Here is a 22,868-nt window from a genome sequence, read left to right as displayed (position 1 = left end):
ATTAACGTTTGGATATAGCCACATCTGCTGCTGCTTCTTTGTAAGCAAATTTGATAAACGTTGTTTCAGAATTGTTTCTGAGAGACGAAGGGATGCATTAACATCCATTCGATTTCTCTGTTTAGTTTTTATTGCTGACATATGAAAGAGTCTTTTCACATAAATAGGAAGTCGAAAAAATTATGTATAAAAATATGATTTTTATAATTCAGAGATGGATATTCTTTATCAAGTGATAGCAAAAATTGAGACAATGATTGCATTTTATGTCTGGACACCAGAGTGACATCAGAAGATAGCTCGATCACGAGGATCAAGTGCGCATATCTTCCAAAAAAGGATTATTACTCCAGAGGTTAGAGGTCCACCTTTACGTAGGTCTTAATTTTCAGAGAAATATTTATTAAAGTTTTCAGCTAACGCTTTTAAATGTTGGCTTATGATGTTGAATATGACTTTCTAGTTAATATCAGCAGCATTCAAAAATTCTCCCAGCTTTTCATCCAGTGCGAATTCCCCGAATCGTGTAGCAATATAGTCGGTTAATGGCACGGTGAAAGCTCTCGCGGACCGGTTATAAATTCTTGTAGACCGGCGCCGGTCCGCGGACCACCGGTTGAAGAACACTGATTTATAGGAACGGCGGAATGCATTAATCGCTGAAAAGACATACATAACTTGGAAAATTTAAATGAACCATGATCCTAAACAGTGAGTGACACAAACACTATGAATAGAAGAGAACCATTAAATTCGTTTACGACTAAAAATATACTTATACGGTATCAATTAACACAATTATGTAGTGGGTGCTTATTCCACAAACCTCATTTCACATAGTCATAACCTGTACTGTCCAAGAATCTGACAAAATATGTCTTGGCGGAGAACGTTTTGCCTTCTATGGTCTCGATTCGCATAATTTTCTCCATATTTTAGAAGACTGGCATCAAAATATTCTTCATTTATTTTTTCGGCAACATTTTTAGAAGATATCTGATCAGCCTGTACGTGCGTTTTCCAGAGATAGCGAATGAATTGTGAATATTTGCAGCATAGCATTCACTCAAGTAGTTGTAGATTGTTGAAAAGGGTAATTTAATTGTTTATTTTAGGTGTATATACCTCAAGCATGTGTGCAAATAAGAAATTAATGATGACGAAAAAAACCTTCCTAAGATGTAAGTATCCCTAAATTTTGAAAATTATTCTTAGAATATCATAACATTTTTGTATTACCCAAGATTACCCAAGATTTAAGATGGTAAATTCTTCGTAATGAAAATACAGTAGTCGTCATTGCTTTATATTATAATATAATTAATTGATATTTTCATTTTTTTATTGTTTATTATATTATATATAAATAATATAATAATATAAATTTTCTTATAAATTATGTTTCCAAACCGAATGACTCTGTCCATTTTCTGGTTCCAATAGTAAAAGAAGCTCGTAATGATTAACGACTATGTACCTAGATTGTAGAATCTTCCCTCCAATATATGCTCCAAACGGAATAATAATTATCACAACATGCCAATTAATACCCCAAATACGTCACGTTCACGTTAGGTATATGTATCTTTTATACACAATAACAATACCGCTCAGAAAATCTTTGAAGATTCGGGCCTGACACTCACCCTTCGAGGTTATCTTTCCACGCCAGTTATCAACCCATATCTTTTGGTTGCACACAAGTTTACGAGGCTTCTACAATCAAACACGGCCAAGTCATGTTTTTTTGTCGATGTTCCTTTTTTGATTTATTGCGCTAGGAAACCCGTCAATACCGTCGATCCAATATAAGTTTCAATATCAAAAGCGGGCCAAAAATATGTGAAAATCAACTTTACAATAAATTATCATTGTATTAGGTATCAAAAGTAGCAAAGTCAGGCTCACCTTGTTATAGGTCTCTCAGCCAGAGTTGGTGCGAACACAGATACGAAAGATTGTGTGTATTGGTGCATTTCTGAGGCAACGGGCATTGCACAACGTCTACGAGAAACAGCCGTGTGTCTTGCTTATCGCGCTTATAGCTAAAAGAGGACAACATGCGTATTCGTTGATGTCGATTTAAAAATTTGAAACATCCTTTTTGTAATATATGCGTCTGTGTGAGTATTGCTTCGCCTCAACTCTTGTTAACACATCTATACCATAGCGGTTATGTCATTGAGAGCCAATCAGAGTGAAACATTTCAGTGAACTGACTGAATATTGTTCAGTCGTTTGTACGAAGTATTTCTTGCATTTAACGTTATCATAATTGAAATGGGAGAACAGATTGTCCCGTATTAATCCCGTAAAGTAAGGAAGTGACTATTACCAAATCAATCACATTGAGTGAGCGGTATTATATAGTACCTAATATATATATATCATAATAATAATTTATTATTACATTTTATTTCATTTAATAAATTTTAATTCAATATATATTGTATTCTTTAAATTATGAAGTTATAATCCATCATTGCATGTACATATTACGTAAATTGTCCTTTAAAAGGGTCATTTTAACACATTTTAGTTTCAAAAGTGACCACCTCGCCAGTTTAATATCAAACACAGCCAAGTCATATACTCATAAGATAAGTGAACTGATTCTCTGACAAAATCGAGTATATTTAGTTGAATTTTACTCTGCCATGTTTGATAGTAGAAGCCTTACATATCTCGTTAGGGCAGAATTAATTTCTACAAAGTGCTGCAATAAAATATTTTATAACGGAGCCTATTTTGATACGACAACTCCTGGCAACCCTGCAAAAATGTGGTATTCTTTGCTTTTCAATTTGAGTTTCGAAAATTCAGTTTAAATAAAAATCTGATAAAAGTAGATAAATATTAAGGTTATAATATTATGTTTGAAATGTAGCTTTTAAATAGAATACCTACATTATTATAAGAAATGGTTTTTGATTGCGATCCTATTTATGACAGCGATATAAAATCATATTATAAAGTTCTAATGAACTGTGAAAATGATTTACCAGTGAATTTAAAAAAACACAGTCAGATAGAAAGACAACCAAGTTAAAATTATATATATATTTTTTTTAAATATAAAATCGACTTTCCATAGTTACATTAGTTGGTACTTAATTGAATATTTTTAATGCGATTAACATCACGTTTTTCCATATTGAAGGTCAGAGAAGACGAAAAAGAGTTAACTCCAGACTGAAAAACCAAATCAGGGGTGTCACGGGTTTACCACTGACACGGACTCTACGTACCTAAAGTTGAATGCGCAGAGGAATGGAGCTGTCATGTTAAAACCTGTAGCCGTCATCCGAATTACGTTCCTCAGTCATGAGAAGAATCAAGTTCTGCACATCCATTCTATACACAAGATTGCTATCGGTGGCTAACGACGGTAAATTATCATATGTTTGTATTGCGGTATTATAATTTTAGTGTTACAATAAGTTAGCCGTCTAACTAAACAGTCAAAACTGTCTAAGTTAGCACAGCGAGGTGCTATTAAAACATAGCACTTATTGTAACAATTACAACTAACCTGTTTCTAAAAATTATAATACCTCAATACAAAAATATGAAAAACTACCGATGATAGCCGCCGATATCAGTATTGTGTATAGAATAGATGCGCAGAGGAGAGTTATGCAGCCTAGTTATTATTGTTAACATTATCATGTTTCCATAATTTTACACTACGTACATAATAAACAGTGTAGGTATTCTGAAAACTAATATTTTTTCTAATAAATAAACAACATTTCCAAAGCAAACTTAAAGTGTTGTAGGTAGGTAGTTGTAGGCAGTATTTTACGCATCTTTCATTTTTCTATGATATCGAATATACTGGTATAATATCATCTAATAAATGCCAAGCCGTTGATAGTGACCGCAAACAATAATGCATTGTTACGCGTATGACATACGTATGTAGGTACCTATAAAATATATCTGTAACACAATTAAATCTAAGGTTAACTTATTCCGCATTTAAAATAAATTTCACTTTATTGTAATAACCCGGTACCCACTTAAATTTACATAAAATCTATCAGGTACCTATACATAATTTAGAACGACTGATCGTTTTTTTACAGATTATTTTTGATGGTACGATTGGTTTTACATGACAATCCTGGATCTCCTAATATGGAAACATCTTTTCGAGTGAGGTACCTTGGTACCTACATTAAAATAGATCCTACTTAAATAATATTAGGTAAGACGTGAATTTATTATCATTACAATTATCGAAAATATGAATAATCTAATGATAGAAGATGGCCTAAATTATTTGTACCTATAATAAAAATGTATTTTGTCTTCTTCCATCCCGAGAAAGTCTCAGAGATTTTTGTTTTGTTGCCTACTTGATAATTTCAGCTTTCCGAATATTTTAAGTAGCTACGAAATTATTAGCATAATATTTCATGTTATTTTAAATTTTGCATTTCAAATTGGCAAGAAGTTTCGCCGAATTTCGAGTGACTTAAAAGCAAATTGAATTGAAATTTTTGATTCAATTTCATTGAAATGATCTCGTGCGACATCAAAAAATACTCCTACAAATTTGTGGCAAGATATTCATTACGTAGGTACCTACATACATATTACAAACTACGCGGTCATATTAGACAAAAATGATTTGGTAAGGTTCAAAAGTATTTTCAAAGGAGAAACCTTGTATGCTCATGGAAACCATGAAAGCCGAGAATTTTAAATAATGACTCCTATTACAAATTTATGTTTTTTTAAGTCCATACTTTATTTTTAATTTTTATTAATATCAACTGGAAAGTAAAGCTCTCTTCTATATGTAAACTACAACTGGTTTCTACCTCCTGTATCATACATAGTAGACGAATTTATTTTTTGAAGAAAATTACCTACCTACGTAAAAAAAGAATAAAGTGATCCACATTAAATTTTGATGTTTTAAAACCGTTTAAAACGTTGGCTACGACGGTTGTTGGATCGGGTTGGGTCTGCGCGTCTGCCAATGTAATTAAGCCTTGACACAATAATATGTTTTTACCTGAGAACCAGTGCATCTTAAATAGGTACAAAATAATCACTTTCAGAAAAACGTAATTATCAATATTATCCATGTCCTTAATGTTCCTAATGACAATACACTGTCTTTCAATTTTGTAACAATACCAATAAATATTTTTTTTTATTAATAAATCAATCTGTGATTAAATAGCGCGAAACTAAATTCAGCATTCGGAAATTGTTTTGGGGAAATAGTTAGTCATTATGTAGCTTTGGTAATTGGCATTACATTATTAATAATTATTGCACGCCACTGATAGCAGTAAATAATACAGAATGGTAAGTATAACTGTAATCGAGGAAAATCCATTTTTACGTGTAGCAACACAGCGCCCGGGCACACGGCGACGCGGTGTTATGTGGGACAACGAATAAATGGCTCACTTACCCGTCTCATAATAACCCCCGCTGGTCGGGAACACGCCACGCACAACCCCACCAACAAAAATATCGATTCAAAATTCAAACCTCCATTTTGCGGCACGAAAACGTCAGCCGGCCAGTTAGCACGATCACACGCTTGCCGCCATAAACAATTTAAAAAAATCTTAATAACTCAGTTCGATTTTTTTTTAAATTACACACCGCGCGCGGGATTTTCTTTTCACTGACACCGGAGAAAAGTATGGCAGCGGCTTTTTTTATTTTATTTGATGGCAACTGAAGCGAACGATTTGTTTCGAGCTGCAAAGCGAGCGACGGACCTCTACACCGTTGAGGCCGCTCTAGCTGACTGACCGGATCGCGCCCTCACAGCCTCCACTCGCGCATGGTGTTCGATAAGACCACCCGCTTGGGGGTGCGTGTCCGGAAAAGCGGTGGAAAAGCGCTTTTCTTCGAATCCATGTACTTGCGATGTGACGTCAGAGAAAAAAGCTCTTTCCAGTGTTGTAGTAAAAAAACCTCCCTAATATAAAATTATATTGCCATGTTCAAAATATTTTTTACTGCATTTATTATTGTTTTTCATTACTTCGATCTTTTTGCAAGATATTTGAAATTTTTCATCGCTTTTTCTGTCAGTATTGTTCGTACTAAAAGTATAAAAATGTCATGGTTAGGTACATCTTTTTTGATATGATATCAATAATAATTCAAATAACTAAATTATTATTTTTACGATTTTTCATCATCTGTATTAATTTATTATAAACTATTTTTAGAAACAAAAAGTGACAAATCGCTGAAGCAAAAATGTCGATAAATAGGTAATAATTAATTCGCGCTTGTGGCAACAAATTTCAAAGCTTCGCGTGTTCACTTTCGATTGTTTCGGTTGGTGCCCATGACAGTTAGTAATCGATTGAAGTATTTTGACTTTTGACATTCTACTTTCGTAAACAATTGAAAATCTTGTAAAGCTATTGTAACCTGCTTGTGTAAATGAATCCTTGCATTACGTAACGATGTCTCAAGAGGAGTATGTTGAACTGAAGGATCTGGTGACAGAAGCGCTCGAAAAAAATGGCGTTCTCGCCAAAATCAGAGCCCAACTTCGAGCCAACATTTTCATGGCACTGGAGACAGAAAATGAACAGAAACACCATAATCCACATCTCAGAGAGTCTCTTTCCTCGCACGACGGAGTTTTATCTTTGCTACTTGTTCAAGAATTGTTGGAATTCTGTGATTTGCGGCAGACGTGTTCGATATACAAAGCAGAAACAGGTCAAGGTAAAAGCTATTTTTACGAAGGGCGGCAAGCTCTTATTCGCAATTTGGAATTTACTAGGGTAGACGATAAGTGTAACTCTCCAGTGTTAGTGCAGTTAGTGAAAGTGCTATATAAACTATTAAAGACTAGTCATTTGGATAACTTAGGGAACGTTTCAACAGGGAATGCGATTGACTCCTCGAATGACAAGTCATTTAATGAAAGTGAAACAAGTCCGAAGATCGGCACACAAAATAGCACATTCGTCGTGAACAGTGGAAGATCTGACATGTATAACTTATCTTTTGCATCGGACTCTGAGAGTTCAGCTGTTTCCGAAGATAAGAGCCGCATAGCACTCCATTTAAACTTAAATAACTCTACCGATACCAATAATTCATCTTCAAAAGAATTAGAAGGAACAGAATCACACAATGAAAGTTCTGACAGTTCGAAACATTCAAATATAGAACAGGTATCTCTGAAAAATAAAAATGATGTTGGCGACACCGCGAGAAGTGTCACATCTGAAATTGATTTCAATCAAGATTCAAAAGAAGTTAGCTTATCTTTTGGTGATTTATCTCCCAAATCTGATGCAGTCGAAGAATCTGTAAAAGGTTTCAATGAAAATGAAATTTTATCAAACAATTTCGAAAGCAATCTGACAAGGCCGTCTAATAGTCAAACTTTTTCTAGCTTACACCATAATAACAGTGTCAGTAAAAGAAATGGTTCAAATGTAAACGAAAGCAGAACATTTCAGCCATTGGTTAATATAAAATCACCGCATCAAACGATTCCTGTTAAAAATGTATCCAATAACAAATCTAGTCATGGTGTTAGTAGTAATAAGTCAAGCGATTCGTCTTCCGATAGCATTTCAGAAGAAATAATGTCCGTTGATACTCGATCAAATAATAGCATACAAGACGAGATTCTCCAAACGATTACTTCACATGACGATGAACCACATTCAAGAACACCAGAAAAACTTATCAAATATAACACATTCGGATCTCCGCCTCCTAATCTACTCGATCAAAGTATACAGGAATCGCCTGCGACTAAACTTAGAGTCAAAGAGCAAATCAGTTCGCTAAAACATCAAAACTTGTGGGTTAAAGAAGACACTGCAAATAATTCAAATAAAAAAGCTAACACTGACTATAATAAAGACCTCAAATCTGAAAGAGTCAATTTGGAAACGTTTAGTGAAAAGAACAACAAATCGAATCCTAAAACACGGTTAGAACCACCTAAGGTCTCAGATAGTCAAGACATTGGCTATAAAACTCCTTTAAGTTCATTGGTGGATCTTCCAGCTCTGGTTATAAATAAGAATGTTAAAATTTTACCATCTTACAAAGGTCCGCCTGATAAGATGGCTGCTGGTATTTCAAAAAGTGTACTAATTGACGGCGTTAATAGTTTGGACCACAGTGTTACCAGGGATTGGACTGATAGTTGAGTTTTTTTTATATTGGCAACTTGTAGAAATACTCATTGTCAAGATTTGCTGTTTATGTCTCTTTAAAAGTAAGATATCGATTAGAATTTTAATTAAATTTTCATCATGTGCCCTCAGTCTATAGTATTAATTATTTAAGAATGTTTATGGAGTCAAATCCAGATAACCCTCTACACTTCAAATTCCTGTGTCATAAGAACCTTATTGAACCTTGACAGAAACATTATACAAATTAGCAATTGCCACTAAAAATAACATGCTTCTTTATTTCAGATATTTATACTGCTCACAATGAATAATTACAATTGATGGCATTTTCTGCATCACTAACAATCCTTTTATTTTTTTTCTACATGTGCAGAAATTCTTGGTTTTTAACCCTTTTTGGCTGATTAAAGATGACACCTGGGTAATATAATATTTTAAAGTGTTCGCTTGTCCATGGTGTCAGACTTCAGCTTGGTTCTTAAGTCACAGGACAGGTGTGCCCAAATCCATTATGAACCTGCATCTGTATGAAGTAGAAAATCAGTTTTCATTTATAAATGAAAACTGATTTATGGCTCATAAATCATAATAATATGTACTTACCTACTGCAGCCAGAAAATATTCAAAAAAGGGTTTGAAATCATGTACGGATAACATGTGCGATTGCATGAGGGAATCAAACGAAACTAGCCACTCACGTAAACGGTCATCGCTAGAGGCGTACTAATAATTAACCCTTCTCTTCTACTTACATATGCGAAAAAATGTGATTTGCACACCTTTTATGACTATAACATGGTTATAGTATACCCACTGCATAAATAATAGTGTGAAACTAATTTATTATATTATGTAATTTACTCTCTTATGACAGACAGCAATAAGTATAAACCATCTAGGTTTTATTATTCCCGGGAGACATGCCTATTTAGGTATTCATCATCATCAGCCTGAATCTATCCACTGCTGGATGAAGGCCTCTTCAAGTTGCTTCCACTTCTCTCGGTCCTGTGCATTGCGTTGCCACGTACTTCCGCAGAACTTTATCATTTCATCGATCCAGCGGCCCTAGGTCTACCTAGTGGACGTTTTGTACTTCTTGGATACCACTGGATGACTAGATTTGTCCAACGATTGTCTCTTCTTCGAGCTATGTGTCCAGCCCATCTCCATTTAAGGCTTTTAATAAACTCTATTACATCGCAAACCCTTGTCTGCTTCCTTATCCACTCATTCCTCTTTTTGTCCTTTCGCGTTATGCCCAGCATGCACCTCTCCATACCACGTTGTGCTACTCTAAGTTTCTGGATCTCTCTTTTACTTAGGGTCCATGTTTCACACGCATATGTCATCACGGAAAGCACACACTGGTTGAACACTTTGCGCTTTAGGCACAGTGGAAGGTCACTTTTGAAGACATTATTCAGGCGGCCAAAAGCACTCCAGCCTAGCTTTACTCTGCGAACAATTTCATCAAATATACATCCATCTATAGATACTTGTTGTCCCAGACAGATGTAGCTTTTCACCTGTTCGAGCTGAGTGCCATTGATGAGGATCTCTTTTTGGCCTGCAAAGCAGTTGAACATGACTTTCGTCTTTGTTACATTTATTTTCAAACCTACTTTGTTGCTTACTTAAGCGAGTTCTTAGGCAGGTAGAGAGGTATTAATTATTATTAAATAGATCAAACTGAAGTATTTTAAAAACCTTACTTCCGTCCATTTTACAAGATATAAATATTTTTGTACATTTTACACTGGCGTAAATGTTTCTTAATGAACTGTTACATGATGGTTTAATCTTTCATTGTGTATTTTGGATACATTGTCGGTAGTCTATAATTATTATTGCACGTGTTTACGTTGCATACTCTTTGAATAGATGCTTACAATATCTGTAAACCGCAGACGAAATTACACTTAAGGCTATACCTCAGTTGAGGCACGGTCTAAAAAGATCGTGGCTAGGGGTGCAAATGACGCATGTCAAACGAAATATAATTTGTCATATAAATCCAACATGTGTCCATTTAATGTTCTGTTTATTGTTCTATCAGTAAGAATAATAATATATTCATTAACATGTTTTCTTTTTAAAGTAAATGGGTAACGTTTTTAGTCATCTTTACACGATTTAAGAATTAATACGCCCGTCGCCATCACGAAACAAATTGACGTGTTTCCAGCTCGACATTCTCTCTCCGAATGGCAGCGAGTCCGAAATTTCGTCGCGCCTATAGTTGAAAATTATTTGTCGTTTCACTGATGTATCACCTTAATAACAGAGGAATCATAAAACCAGCACAACATTTTACAGTCTTATATTACGTCTCTTTTGCCATTTACCTATCATTAAAATAATCCAAGACAATCTACCAACAGTTATAAGGGCACGTATTCATAGTTTTAAATAGTAAAGTTAATGGTGAAGAATGTTTAATCGGGTCATTTTGAAGGAAAATTATTAGTGTTTTTTTTTGTATTTATCAGCTACATTATCAATACAGAAAATATATGAAAATAATAATCATGAAAAAGATGAAAAATAAAATTCTTAAAACTTTTAAAACTATTGTTCAGTAAAGTAGAGATGGGAAAACTGGTAGATTTTGAAGACTAAGTATACTTAAGTACTACCAGTATAAAAAAATACTTAGTATATAAACTTGTTCCAAAATACTTACTAGTATTTGGAATACTATACAGATCGTTTGGCATGCGTATGCGACAAAAGTTTCATACTCAACTGAAACTAAAACCAACTCCATATTATTAGTATTTTAAAATACGTATCGGCTCAGGGAACTCAGACTGTGTATCGGCTTCAATATAATCGCTAAAAATACGCTGAGCTCCGCTTGTCGAAGAGTCCCATTTATTATAAAATTTAAAATTTTGCGTTGTTTTTCTGTTAGGTTACAATATTATTGTTAACAAAAATGAATAACAGTGATTTTTTTTTAAATTTTAAACATGTTTTGAGCGGTATATAAACAGCCTAAGCCTGTGCGTCATCTCACCACTGTGCTGCGACAGAAAATTTATAACCTATTTATTTATACATTCGAACGCAATAGACTAATAAATTAAAATATACCTATATTCAAGTGCTATGTCGTTTGTGCGCATTTATTGTCAATAGTGTTGAAAGTCTACCAACTGGCGGGTGCACAGAACAGCGACTCGCGATGATATCATCACAAGTTTTTTGGAAGAAGTTCATTGGGCCACAAATACTTAGTATGGGTAGTTTCGACCGAAACTTGAGTACACAAACTGGTGACAGTATTTCCAACTCACCTCTACAGTAAAGTTTTGATAAAATCTAGCATGATGAGCTGAACACTGATATAGGTATCAGGTCTTTCTTTTTTTAGAGCGAATTTATTTCAACATTGGCCATTTTTCATTCTTCAACTCACTTAATGTAGCTCTAGGCTGGAAAATGCCTTAGTTTACCTTTGATATCAACCCAATTTTCAATGTTAATTTTCATTTTTCTGCCTCTATTTAAACGGTTAATGTCACTAGGTGACAAATTGACATTATTCACATCCGCCATGTCCGTCTACTTATTGTTGTTCTCAGCTAAGGTAATTTTCTTTACCTTTTAGCAAATTCTATTCGTGTATATTTCAACTTTATTAATACGTCAAAACATTCATAGCATTTTACTTATCCTATTTTACCCAATATGTGCCGCTTATCATTGTTTGTCGATTGTCTTTAATAGTTGAATATAGAACCGGATCAATGAAGCAAAGTCACCTGTAATAATTGGAGTTTTTTAATATACTCGTTAAATTATCTTTTTCCAAAGTTATACAATTAATAGTTTTCTGATGTATGGGTGAAATTTTTAGCTATCTACTTGACTGACAATACTAAGATAATTTAATATTTCCGTTATCTTTTTTAATTTTGAAATTAGTGAATTTATCAAGAAATACGACAAACTCTTCACTTTTAAAATAATTGTGAATATACTAAAATAATCTTTCCTGTATTATCAGGCAGCCATAGATCTAAGACTATTTATATATCGTATTTCGAATAGGACCAAGTCATAATATAATTATAAATCTATGATATAAAAAATACTTAATATTACAACTCAGTCAATGAAGTTAATAGATCTTATGAAATAATTGAGGTGCTGAGGATTGAACGAATATAAGTTACACATAATTAAGAAATGGGTTAGGACAAGTTTTCACCACAGACCTATTTATGCATGAAACAAGACTCACACATCACGTAACTGTTTTGTCTTAAAATTGATAAACATTCTCGTCCTAATAATTGATTATATTCCATGGACCTAATGTGTATAAAACGTTATTATTATTTCCTAGCAACGTATGTAATTTTAATGTTTTGGCTTGACTTATCCTTAAAATACTAAAAACATTAATAAACACAAAGATATAAGAAATATTTTTTCTTGGAGTAGTAATGATGGATTATTTGAGAACAATAACTTATTTACAAAATATTGAAAACAGTTACGTATGTATAGCATATTTAGTTAACTTAATTTACTCAAGTTGGTCACCGGTGCACTTGTATTTATTCAATCATCAGCACCTCAATTTAATATCTTTGATTTTTTAAATTGTATTGTAATAATAGTTTTATGAATGTATACATTGTAATAATTTTTTAAATACAGTTGCATCATCTAAGTTTTTGACTTACGAAGATTGATTGTTAAAGCTACGCGTAACAGAAATGATTTAATTAAAAATGTAATATTTTATGTAAGTATAATATCGGAGTAAATTTAAAGTTGAACCGTAAAAATTAGACTCTTTATTCTCTGAACGACTCACTTCTACCTGATATTACATTATCAGAATTTTTTTGTAAGAACATAATATATTATCCAATCTAAATATTATTTTACTGAAGCTTAATCTGTCTAATTCATGATACCTGATGGTCATCCACAATTTCTTCATATATTGTGAAACATGAAATATTTTATTTAGCATTATCGATATGTAAGCAAAATCTCAGGCAATATGTGTGTACCAATATGATATCGCAGCAAGTGATTTATATGCATAAATATGGTACCTGAGGCACGGCCTTACGACGTTTTATTCTTTGTGTTCACAGCATCAGATAAAGATGTTCAATAAATTATTAATAATAATAATAAATTATTATTCATATTACAACAGACTATTTTTATTATCCATATTATGCCTTATAAAGGTCGAAAATGAAGAATTTCGGTTATCTTTTGAAGCTACGAGGGTGGGTCAATAATTCCTTAGAAAAAAGCATTAAAACAGTTTTTATTTTTGTATTTTTTTTTTATTTCTCAACATAATCTCCTTGGAGCTCAATACACTTGGTTAGACGTTTCTCAATTTTTTTTAAACCGTCAGAAAAATAAGTTTTCGGAAGGTCCTCAAAATAAGCATTTGTCCGATCGATGACTTCTTCATTTGAAAAAAAACGTTGTCCACTTAGCCATTTTTTTAAGTTTGGGAAAAGGAAAAAGTCACTGGGGGCTAAATCTGGCGAATACGGTGGGTGGTCGACCAATTCGAACTTCAATTCTTCAATTTTAGCCATTGATCGTAAACATGTGTGAACACGGGCATTGTCCTGATGAAAGAGGATTTTTTTCCTGTTTAAATGAGGCCGTTTTTCTTCAATTTTGTTTTTTAGCTGGTCCAATAAAGATGCATAATAATCCCCTGTTATTGTTTTTCCTTTTTCCAAATAGTCAACGAAAATAATTCCACGTGCATCCCAAAATACAGTAGCCATAACCTTACCAGCTGATTTTACGGTTTTCGCCTTCTTTGGACATGGTTCGCCTTTCGCAATCCACTGCTTTGACTGTTCTTTCGTCTCGGGAGTATAGTGGTGTATCCATGTTTCATCTACAGTCACAAAGCGACGAAAAAATTCATCCGGATTGCGTTGCATGAGCGACAATAGGGCTTTAGAGGCCACCACCCTATTGCGTTTATTGTCGACTGTGAGCAAACGCGGCACCCATCTTGCAGAAATTTTTTTCATGCCCAATTTGTCATGTAAAATAGAAATGACGCTACCTTTTGAGATCCCTGTAACCTCAATTATCTCACTCAACTTTAATCTTCGGTCACTTAACACCATATCGTGGATTTTATTGATCATTTCTGGTGTAGTCACCTCTACAGGACGTCCTGAGCGTGGTTCATCCTTTGTTGATGTACGACCACGTTTAAATTCATTTAACCAGTTATAAATAGTTGCAAGTGAAGGAGCAGATATGCCGTGAACTAAATCCAACTTATTTTTTATTTCCTTTGCTGTTAACCCTTTTATATTAAAATGTTTAATAACAGCTCTAAACTCAATTTTCTCCATTTTCCATTTTTCCATTTTCCACAAGCAAATTTTTTTTTTAAATGTACGAGAAACACACAACAACCCGACCAATCTGATTGAAACTTTGCAGCATACTGAATCGGTAGTGCCGCTGCATGAAAACAAACCGCTTACAGTACTAGTCGCGCCACCTGTCAGCTTTTCTAAGGACTTATTGACCCACCCTCGTATGTTTGAACAATTTGTACATTTTGTGGGAATGTTATATACATCATCATAATGCTCTCATTCTGGAAATCCAGTGACGTCCCGTGGGGGTAGGCAGATTGAGTGTCACTTGGGGGCGGCAAATCGAGCAGAATCATTTAGTATACATAGAAATAGTTACCTAAACCGAGTACTTATAAACTAAAATATCTTTCCTTTAAAAAATAAGCTCACTGGTTGGAAACAAAATGTATTAATTCAAATAAAAAATTTAACAGGACTGTATTTTTGTCGGGTTCGAGATGTCTTATTTACTTCCGTTGCCCTTCGACATCCTTGGTGACCAGAAAGGACACGAGCACGGATGGTAAAAAAATATTTTTGTATAAAAAATGGGGCGGCATTTTGTCGTCACTGTGGAAATCTATATTCCATGAGCACATAAAATATATCAATACCATAAAACAACATTATTTTTAATGTTGTCATTCTAAAATTGAGAATAATGTCATATTTTATTTTATAAAATATCCATGGTTATTGCACGTTTTTAAATAATTCATTAATTATACACCCGATTCGATAATTATTTGACATTGTATCTTATACGAAAAATATTAATTGTCGACCTTTATACAGCACGTGTGGCCTTAAGAAAATACCCCAAGATACATGTTAATAAATTCTCATTTTTAGAAAGTAAGAGTATATTATTTTAATAATAATAATAGAAAAATCTATTTACTATAAATTGTTTTGCCATGTATAATGTTCCTGTAATGATAAACAATCGATTACTAATCTATTGTCCTATTTTGAATTTTGCAGCATTAATCGTAAATTATAATATAATTCTGCAGTTTACAATAAATTATCCGTCCTTTATAATATTGTGTCTTCTATTTTTATAAACCTAATTAAGTATTAATATTTCAATTACACCTAATATATTATATAAATGGCTGTTTTTGTTAAATAAACCATCATTTCAACATAATATATAAATTTTAGCAGTAAGTAAATATGTCCTGCATAGCCATTGAGGAAATGTTACAGTTTTTATTATTCACAATATCTCGGATTAATAAATCTTTGACTCAAACTTGTTATAAATGAATGCTTATTTTTATATAAGAAAATCGCGAGTGGAGAACTACAAGGTTCTAAGTGTTTGTCCTTGATGAAACAAAAGTAACAATGAGGCAGCTTAAAATACTACTTCATTGTTGCTTTGTTTTCTCAAGGATGAATACTTGAAACCTTGTAGTATTAGGCTCACGAAATCTGTTTGATTAAATCATAATGATTGCCTTTCATATAATATCTCAAATTAAAATTTACAAAAAGCATATTAGAAAACTGAAACAATTTTAAATAGCCACGAAATATTTCTATGTGCTCATCTTAGTAATCTAACAAACCGTCTGTAAATTAGGGAACAATAAAAACATATTGTATTAAAAGAAAGGAAGTGTAAGACAGTCACAGTTTGTAGTGTTCATTTAGCATTTTACCCCAGAACACTACTTAATTGAACTTTTGTCAAAATCATTTCATTCACTCAATAGATATGTAGATGCTCAAAATGATGTGGTATTAAATTTATACAATACAAAATTTCTTACATTATAAAAGTTCTGTGTTACATATGTATTCATCATGAATGTTTTGCACACCTGAGATATTTAAAGGTTTATCTTTTCATAGCGTAGGATAGGCATAGTTAGTAAACTGCCTGTCTCTGAAACCAATTTACTTTTTGATGCAATTATTAAGTTATTGCCTGTCGTATACACACATCGTATTTTGTTATGAAATTATGATGTAGATTTTCTATATATATGCAAAAAGTAGTAGAATTACACAATTATTATTCGGCTCATTATTTTTTTATTATATTTGTGAATGTGAAAAAGTTTTATAATAATAATTGTGTTATTTTTATTAACTAACACGTCTTTTTTCAGTAAAATTAGTGAATTGAGCTATTCCACACAATTCGCGTGTGCAGAACTACAAGGTTCTAAGTGCTTATTTTATGCAGAATCAGTAACAATAATGCAGCTTAGACTACTTCATTGTTAGGTTTGTTTTGTCATAAATAAACACTTGGAACCTTGTTGTATTAGGCTTCCGGGTTCTCAAAAACATTTTTATTTGACCAAATGATACTTACAATATCAAATTTTATGGTGGTGAAGAGAAGTAAGTGATAATTAATAGGAACTTATTTTTATTATAATTTCTTGAGGGGCTAATGCACAAAAATATGTGTTTAGAAGACTGGAAATTTATAAATGATCATATCTCTGAATTTTACAGTGGAATATGTGTATTACCACCACGGCGAAGAAATCAATTTTATAATCACGCAGTAATAGACACCATGTTTACAATGTGGGGTAATTATCCCATTACTATTAACTGGCAACTTTTCTTTTCACCGTACCACCTTAAGAAAATGATAGAGACAAAATTTTCCAACCTGCATAAATATAAAATGGCTTAGATAAATTTATTTTAGTTCAATGTTTACTTTTACCACATTCCGCGAAGACCCATTAAATTGTGAGGAACGGCTACCATATCTTACACCACTGGTCTTACTATTAAGTGTGTTTGTATTTTTTAATAAACGTGTACTAAAATATCAGTATCTGTATAATATCCATCCACAAAATGGTGTCCCATTTTGACATTGAAACTCCTTATGTTAGCAGTTATTGAAGTGAATTTTGAATTGTGTTATAATATAATTACTAATTTGTGTTAGTTTTGTGCAGAGCGTTGGAGCAGACCATTTTGTGAGTTGCTCCGCTCCAGGACCTGATACCGTCAAAATATACTATTTTCATTGGATTTTAGGATGAAAATATAATAAAAAAAAAAACATCCGGAGCAGTGCACTACAAATTTTCGGTGCTGCGACTAAAATGCCAGTGCTCCTGCTCCGAGCTCCGCTCCAACGCTCTGGTTTTGTCCACTATTTTGGAAAAATTATTGTTTATTTTCTGTGTGAATTAGTCTTTATTTTCAAATATTTTGTATTTATTTATTGATTATTGAACCATAATGCTAGTATAATTTTCTTTTTTTTGTGTGTGTACTTATTTGTTTTATGATTGTAATGTCTTTTGCCATGTTTTTATTGGAAATACATCGATATTAAACCAATTTTACTATTTTATTTTTATCTTCTGGTAACATTGCAGCCTAAGTACCCGTTAATAAGTTAACCCGCAGGATAACCAAAGACTTTTATTAATTATTGAACTAACTTTGTTTCCAAAGTATAAAAAACTTTTTTTGCATTTGAATTGAATTTACATTGAAGATCAATAATTTTATTAATGTGTTCAATAAGTAATACAAAAACTAAAATGTGCCCTGGATAAAATATCATCAACCAAAAACTTTTACTGAAAATATTATATATTTTGGTTACCTACGTGTATAATTTTTATTACGCATGCTCAAATTGTATGACGTGTTAGGCATAAAGTCCACTAAAGCGGACTTGCGGGGCGCTCGCGCATATTCTATGTGAATCATCGAAAATACAATGTAATCAAATACGCCAGCGGACACTGGATTTGACGACGCATTGTGCCCGCCTGCCCCATGATTCATCGTTTTTTGGCTTCTCAGCGATACGAATTAACGAAAATACAACGTAGTCCATTCATTGAACACAGCAAGCAAAATCACGCTCCTGGAAGCATAAGCGATAGACGGGCGAGAAGCCATTATTTAATAACAGTGAACTCTTTGCTTAGTTATTGCGTGTCCGATATTTCGCTGGTATAATGATTTCATCGTGAATATTAATTACAAGCCCTGAGAAATTTAATAATATTTTTATTGCTTTGTTATGAGTCACTGATAATAATAATTATTTTGTGCTCCTTGAGCCCCTTATTACATAGGTGAAGGGTAATGCGCGGGTGGGAGGAGGCCTACTTCATAGAGAGCGCACCGAGCGCCGCGTTGGTGGGCTTTATGCCTTAAATGTAAAAAAGTTGTTGATTTCAATATTATATTTTAATGAAAGTACCGACCTACCCATCAAACTTACCGCAAAGGCGGTTGCTCCCTCTGGCTGAGGGTTTTTTCAATTTATTTTTCAGTCTGGGGGCCCCACCAACCTGGGTTATAAGCCCCTTTAGCCCTATGGTAAAACCGGCCCCGATTAAATAGGTTGAGGAAAATATTATATTTGGTGGTTTTATAATTTATCCACTCCCTAGTAAAATTTGAATATATGGATACCATGTGATACCTCTAAAAATACCTATTGCTCCAGACTAGCTCCTTAAATCTAGTAGCATCCTGTAGCTTTGCCAAATAAACCCCATGGATTATATTCACAATGTTGCATTTTCACCTAAGCCCGCTCCGCTCTCACATCAGAACTCGCCTTGTTAGCAACACGTCGACATAACGTCATTGTTATTTACAAAACACACGTTGCCAAATAGAGCTCCGCAGATTGCTCGCATGCGACTGTTTTGTTTGAAAAAACATCTCACTGTTGCAAATCGACAAGTCGCATGCGACTCAACCTACTTGTTGCGACCTCTGCCAATATGAGCTAGCCTGCGGGCTTGCCCAAACCGGCTTTTTTGGATTGATTCATGGTACCAATATCAGATGCAGATTCGAGTCCTGTAAAGCAGTGCTCCGCAACCGGTGTGCCGCGAGACGATGCTAGGTGTGCCGCGGTGCAATACCCAAATTTGCGCACATGGCTGGTAATATAGTTGAGCACCTTCATGACCTTAATAAAACAATGCAAGGTCAGAATGAAAATATATTGACATGTTCTGATAAATTAGAAGGGTTCAAAAATAAATTCGAATTTTGGCAGAAAGAGTTAACACAAATATACCAAAAGACCTACCAGACCAGCATTGAAAACAAGCAATTAATATTGGATCCGTCTCAAAAACATTTAACTTTGCTGCAAAAGAAATTTCATCATTACTTTCATACAAACAATGCGACTGGATACGAAACCCTTTTGCAACCAGTGCCGAAAATTCTATAGAAGCGCTTTTCCTATAAATTCGAGAGGAGTTTGTTGAATTATTGATACACGACGGGACGCTAAAACTGAACTTCGCCGATGTTCCATTGTCCATTTTCTGGATTTCGTTTAATAAAAAATATCGTCAGATTTCCTACAAGGCTATCGCAGTTCAGCTCCCATTTTCGAATAAAAAAAATCGCCTGCGGCACTATTTTCCTACACTAATATTAATATTTTAAAACATGTGATTGTAGGATACATTTTATTATTATTGTGTCAATGCTCGACAAATAATTATTCTTAACCCGACAACTAACCGTAATTATATTAATATAATATAACCACACAAAAAATCGCTGAACATACAATCAATACCATTAATTTAACCTCACACTCTATTTGAAAAACGCTATTTTAGAGTATCACACTGTTTTTAACCTTAGCGATAGGTAGGGTGGCCGCCAAAGATCCTGACCTGGGGTCCCCCTTCAGGATGTGGGGTCCTTGTTTTGGTGTATTAATTGTTTTACGTGTGGTGTGCCGCGGAATTCTGGGAAGACCTTTGGTGTGCCGTGAGTGAGAAAAGGTTGCGGAGCACTGCTGTAAAGCACCTATATGTGTTTCAAAATCATTTATGGTCGATAAAGAATATTAAACTCCTAAATCTTGAAAATTATTCGTTGAATAAAAAAATATTTTGATTTGAATAATATGTATTTACAGGAACCTATATTATTATCATACAAATTCTAATATTACAAGATAAAACATGAATAATTAAGCTCTTTAATTGCAAAATAATGTACATAATATTATTATTGGTAGGTTAGTGTACGTATGTCCAATTGAATTTTAACGATTTGAACCAATTGAAAATCTTTAGTCAAATAGACATATTATATTGTATTTGAATGAGACAATAATATCTTTTCAAATACCCCATTTAGACATACACTACGTTTATGGCATAAAGGTATACAGAATGGTGTTTAAGGGATAATAATTCAATTTCAATATAATATCTACACAGACCCATCGATTTACAGGCTATCAAATTAAGTTCAATTGTTTACTAGTTTACAAAATAAAATATATCACATAATACTTTTGACAACATTATCAAGCTTGTACACACCATTTTATTTTTATCATTAGCAATTTACAATACGGTGTGGATCTTGGCCGCCTTGGCCGAAGACTAACCTTTTCACCGTAGACGGCACAGCTGTTGTGCCCTCATTAGTTGGCCATTCGATACAATTAGCATAAATGTGGTAACTAAATGCTCCACGGTGAAGAGGTTAAGAAGTGTCATGACATTGTTTATTTTTATGAGAAATGGAAGCCACTCGCTCAATCTATGAAGTCCAAACACATATTGAAAAACAACATGTGAATTTTTTCTAGACCCGGGATTTGAATCAGAGACCACCAAGCGGACACTTGGCCATCATCGGCGATTTTGCGGATGACCATTTCATTATTAAGTAGTAATTATAGATTTTCCTTTTTTACTCTTGTAAATTCAGATATATTCATTTCTGTGTAAAACTCGTCTAGCGGTTGCTCCCACCGCTTTTCAAAATAAATGCCTTGTAAAAAATTTGCCGTTGCACCAGTCTTTAATGCCCATGGAAGATAGTGATTTGTATAGAGCTCTCTGTGCTTAGGTTTTAATCTAGCGGCACCAAAAATGGCAGCGCCAATGCACATTGGCAGTTTAGTCTGTAGGGCCTCAACCCATTTAATTGTCACTTCCCCGAGCATCGTCGTTTTCATTTGTAATGCGGCATGAACCAAATCATGGACCTCTCTATATCTTTGCATGACATAACCTAACTCCACATCCTTTACAAATTGCACAGGAAGCCGAGAATCAGCCGTGACTCCATTACTAATCAAAAAATCGTAATAGTGTTTTCCTAATGTATTATCAGGCAGTTTTTTAAGACTTTCATAGTCTAATGTCTTAGAATTTATACGAGGTTGTTCTCTGAAAATGTCACGACCTTCTTGAGTTGTACACATTTTTTCTCTCATGTAAATCAAAGCATTTTCTCCGGTTGTTTCGCCGAGGCACGCTATCATATCTCCTCTGTATGGATCTATTAAACATAATGCGGCCGATCCAACTGCAAGTATACTTCGTTGAAAATCGTTAATTTCAATATAATTCGATCTAAATTCGATTTCAAACTCAGAACTGGGTTTTTCTTGCCCTTCGGTCGAAGGAGCATCTGATACTAGACGAGATGCATTGATCAGGTATTTTGTTAAATGGCCATACTTCGGATTAAATAATCTCAGGCGTAGCATTTTATTTATTTGGTTTGAACTATTTATTATACAACTATGTACTTTATTAACAATTCACTTGACAGATTTGACATGTTTACATTTCGTTATAATTTCAGTGTTGCCATATATGTTAGACGGTGCTACCTGAAAGAAACAAAAAAAAATATTCACTCATTATATTAATTATTATCTATGAAGTCAATCTATCACATAATAATTATTATTCGCTATTGACTCTGAAGTCCCTTGAGATGTTGATCGTATTTTTTGCCTTGTGTTCTTCTGTGCTGGCCCCTTTTCTTTTCGATTATTTATCTCTCTGGTTGCTTATCTTGTTTAGCAGGCTGGCAGAACCTACGCTTCTATCGTAGCGTCCTTTGTCTTTGGTTATTCCTTCGCGCGAGAGGCTCAACAAGATTGGTAGTCTATGATCCCACCTAGCGCCGAACATATTATCTTCAATAAAGTAATAAAGATAAACTGGCGGTGTTCCTAGAAAGAGATGGGGGTCGTGAGAAGGTCTTCGATCAGACCACCAAAGTGGTTGACCAGGGCAGGGAGAGTCAACCTAGCACTTCGTCAGGTGGACATGAGGATACACGAGGAGGATACCAGACCAGGTTAGGGGTGGCTTGCCGAGAGGCCTACGCCCATCCAACCGAGGTTTTCCCAGAGATAACCGAGGTGGTGCGTGGGGCACTTACCCTAGACGCAGGTGACCGGGTCTCCCTCACCACGTTCAAAGGGGGACGCCTCCAGAATTTCCAGGAAATCTGGCAGGCCAAGGGTGCACCACCACCATTATTAAAAATAATAACGGGAACCCGTATTCCGTTTAT

At 34.1% G+C, this 22,868-nt stretch overlaps 2 protein-coding genes across 2 annotated transcripts; one reads left to right on the top strand and one right to left on the bottom strand.

Annotated features, from left to right (window-relative positions):
• The first annotated feature begins 6,315 nt into the window (after window positions 1-6,315).
• LOC147071688 (uncharacterized) lies at window positions 6,316-10,694 on the top strand. The gene is made up of 2 exons (XM_085946501.1): window positions 6,316-9,092; window positions 9,826-10,694. The coding sequence occupies exon 1, from the start codon at window positions 6,453-6,455 to the stop codon at window positions 8,169-8,171; it is 1,719 nt and encodes a 572-aa protein (XP_085802627.1). The 5' UTR covers window positions 6,316-6,452; the 3' UTR covers window positions 8,172-9,092; window positions 9,826-10,694.
• Window positions 10,695-20,438: 9,744 nt separating this feature from the next.
• On the bottom strand, window positions 20,439-22,144 carry Coq4 (Coenzyme Q4). Its single transcript, XM_085946335.1, has one exon. It carries the CDS (start codon window positions 22,045-22,047, stop codon window positions 21,226-21,228), a length of 822 nt encoding a protein of 273 aa, XP_085802461.1. The 5' UTR covers window positions 22,048-22,144; the 3' UTR covers window positions 20,439-21,225.
• Between the last annotated feature and the right edge of the window lie 724 nt (window positions 22,145-22,868).

Source organism: Rhyacophila brunnea, unplaced genomic scaffold (genome assembly GCF_057557595.1).
Source record: "Rhyacophila brunnea isolate RB1 unplaced genomic scaffold, BYU_Rbru_1.0 scaffold_2, whole genome shotgun sequence".
NCBI classification, from domain to species: Eukaryota; Metazoa; Arthropoda; class Insecta; order Trichoptera; family Rhyacophilidae; genus Rhyacophila; species Rhyacophila brunnea.
Note: the sequence above shows the minus strand (reverse complement) of the source record. Positions and strands in the feature narration are given on the sequence as shown.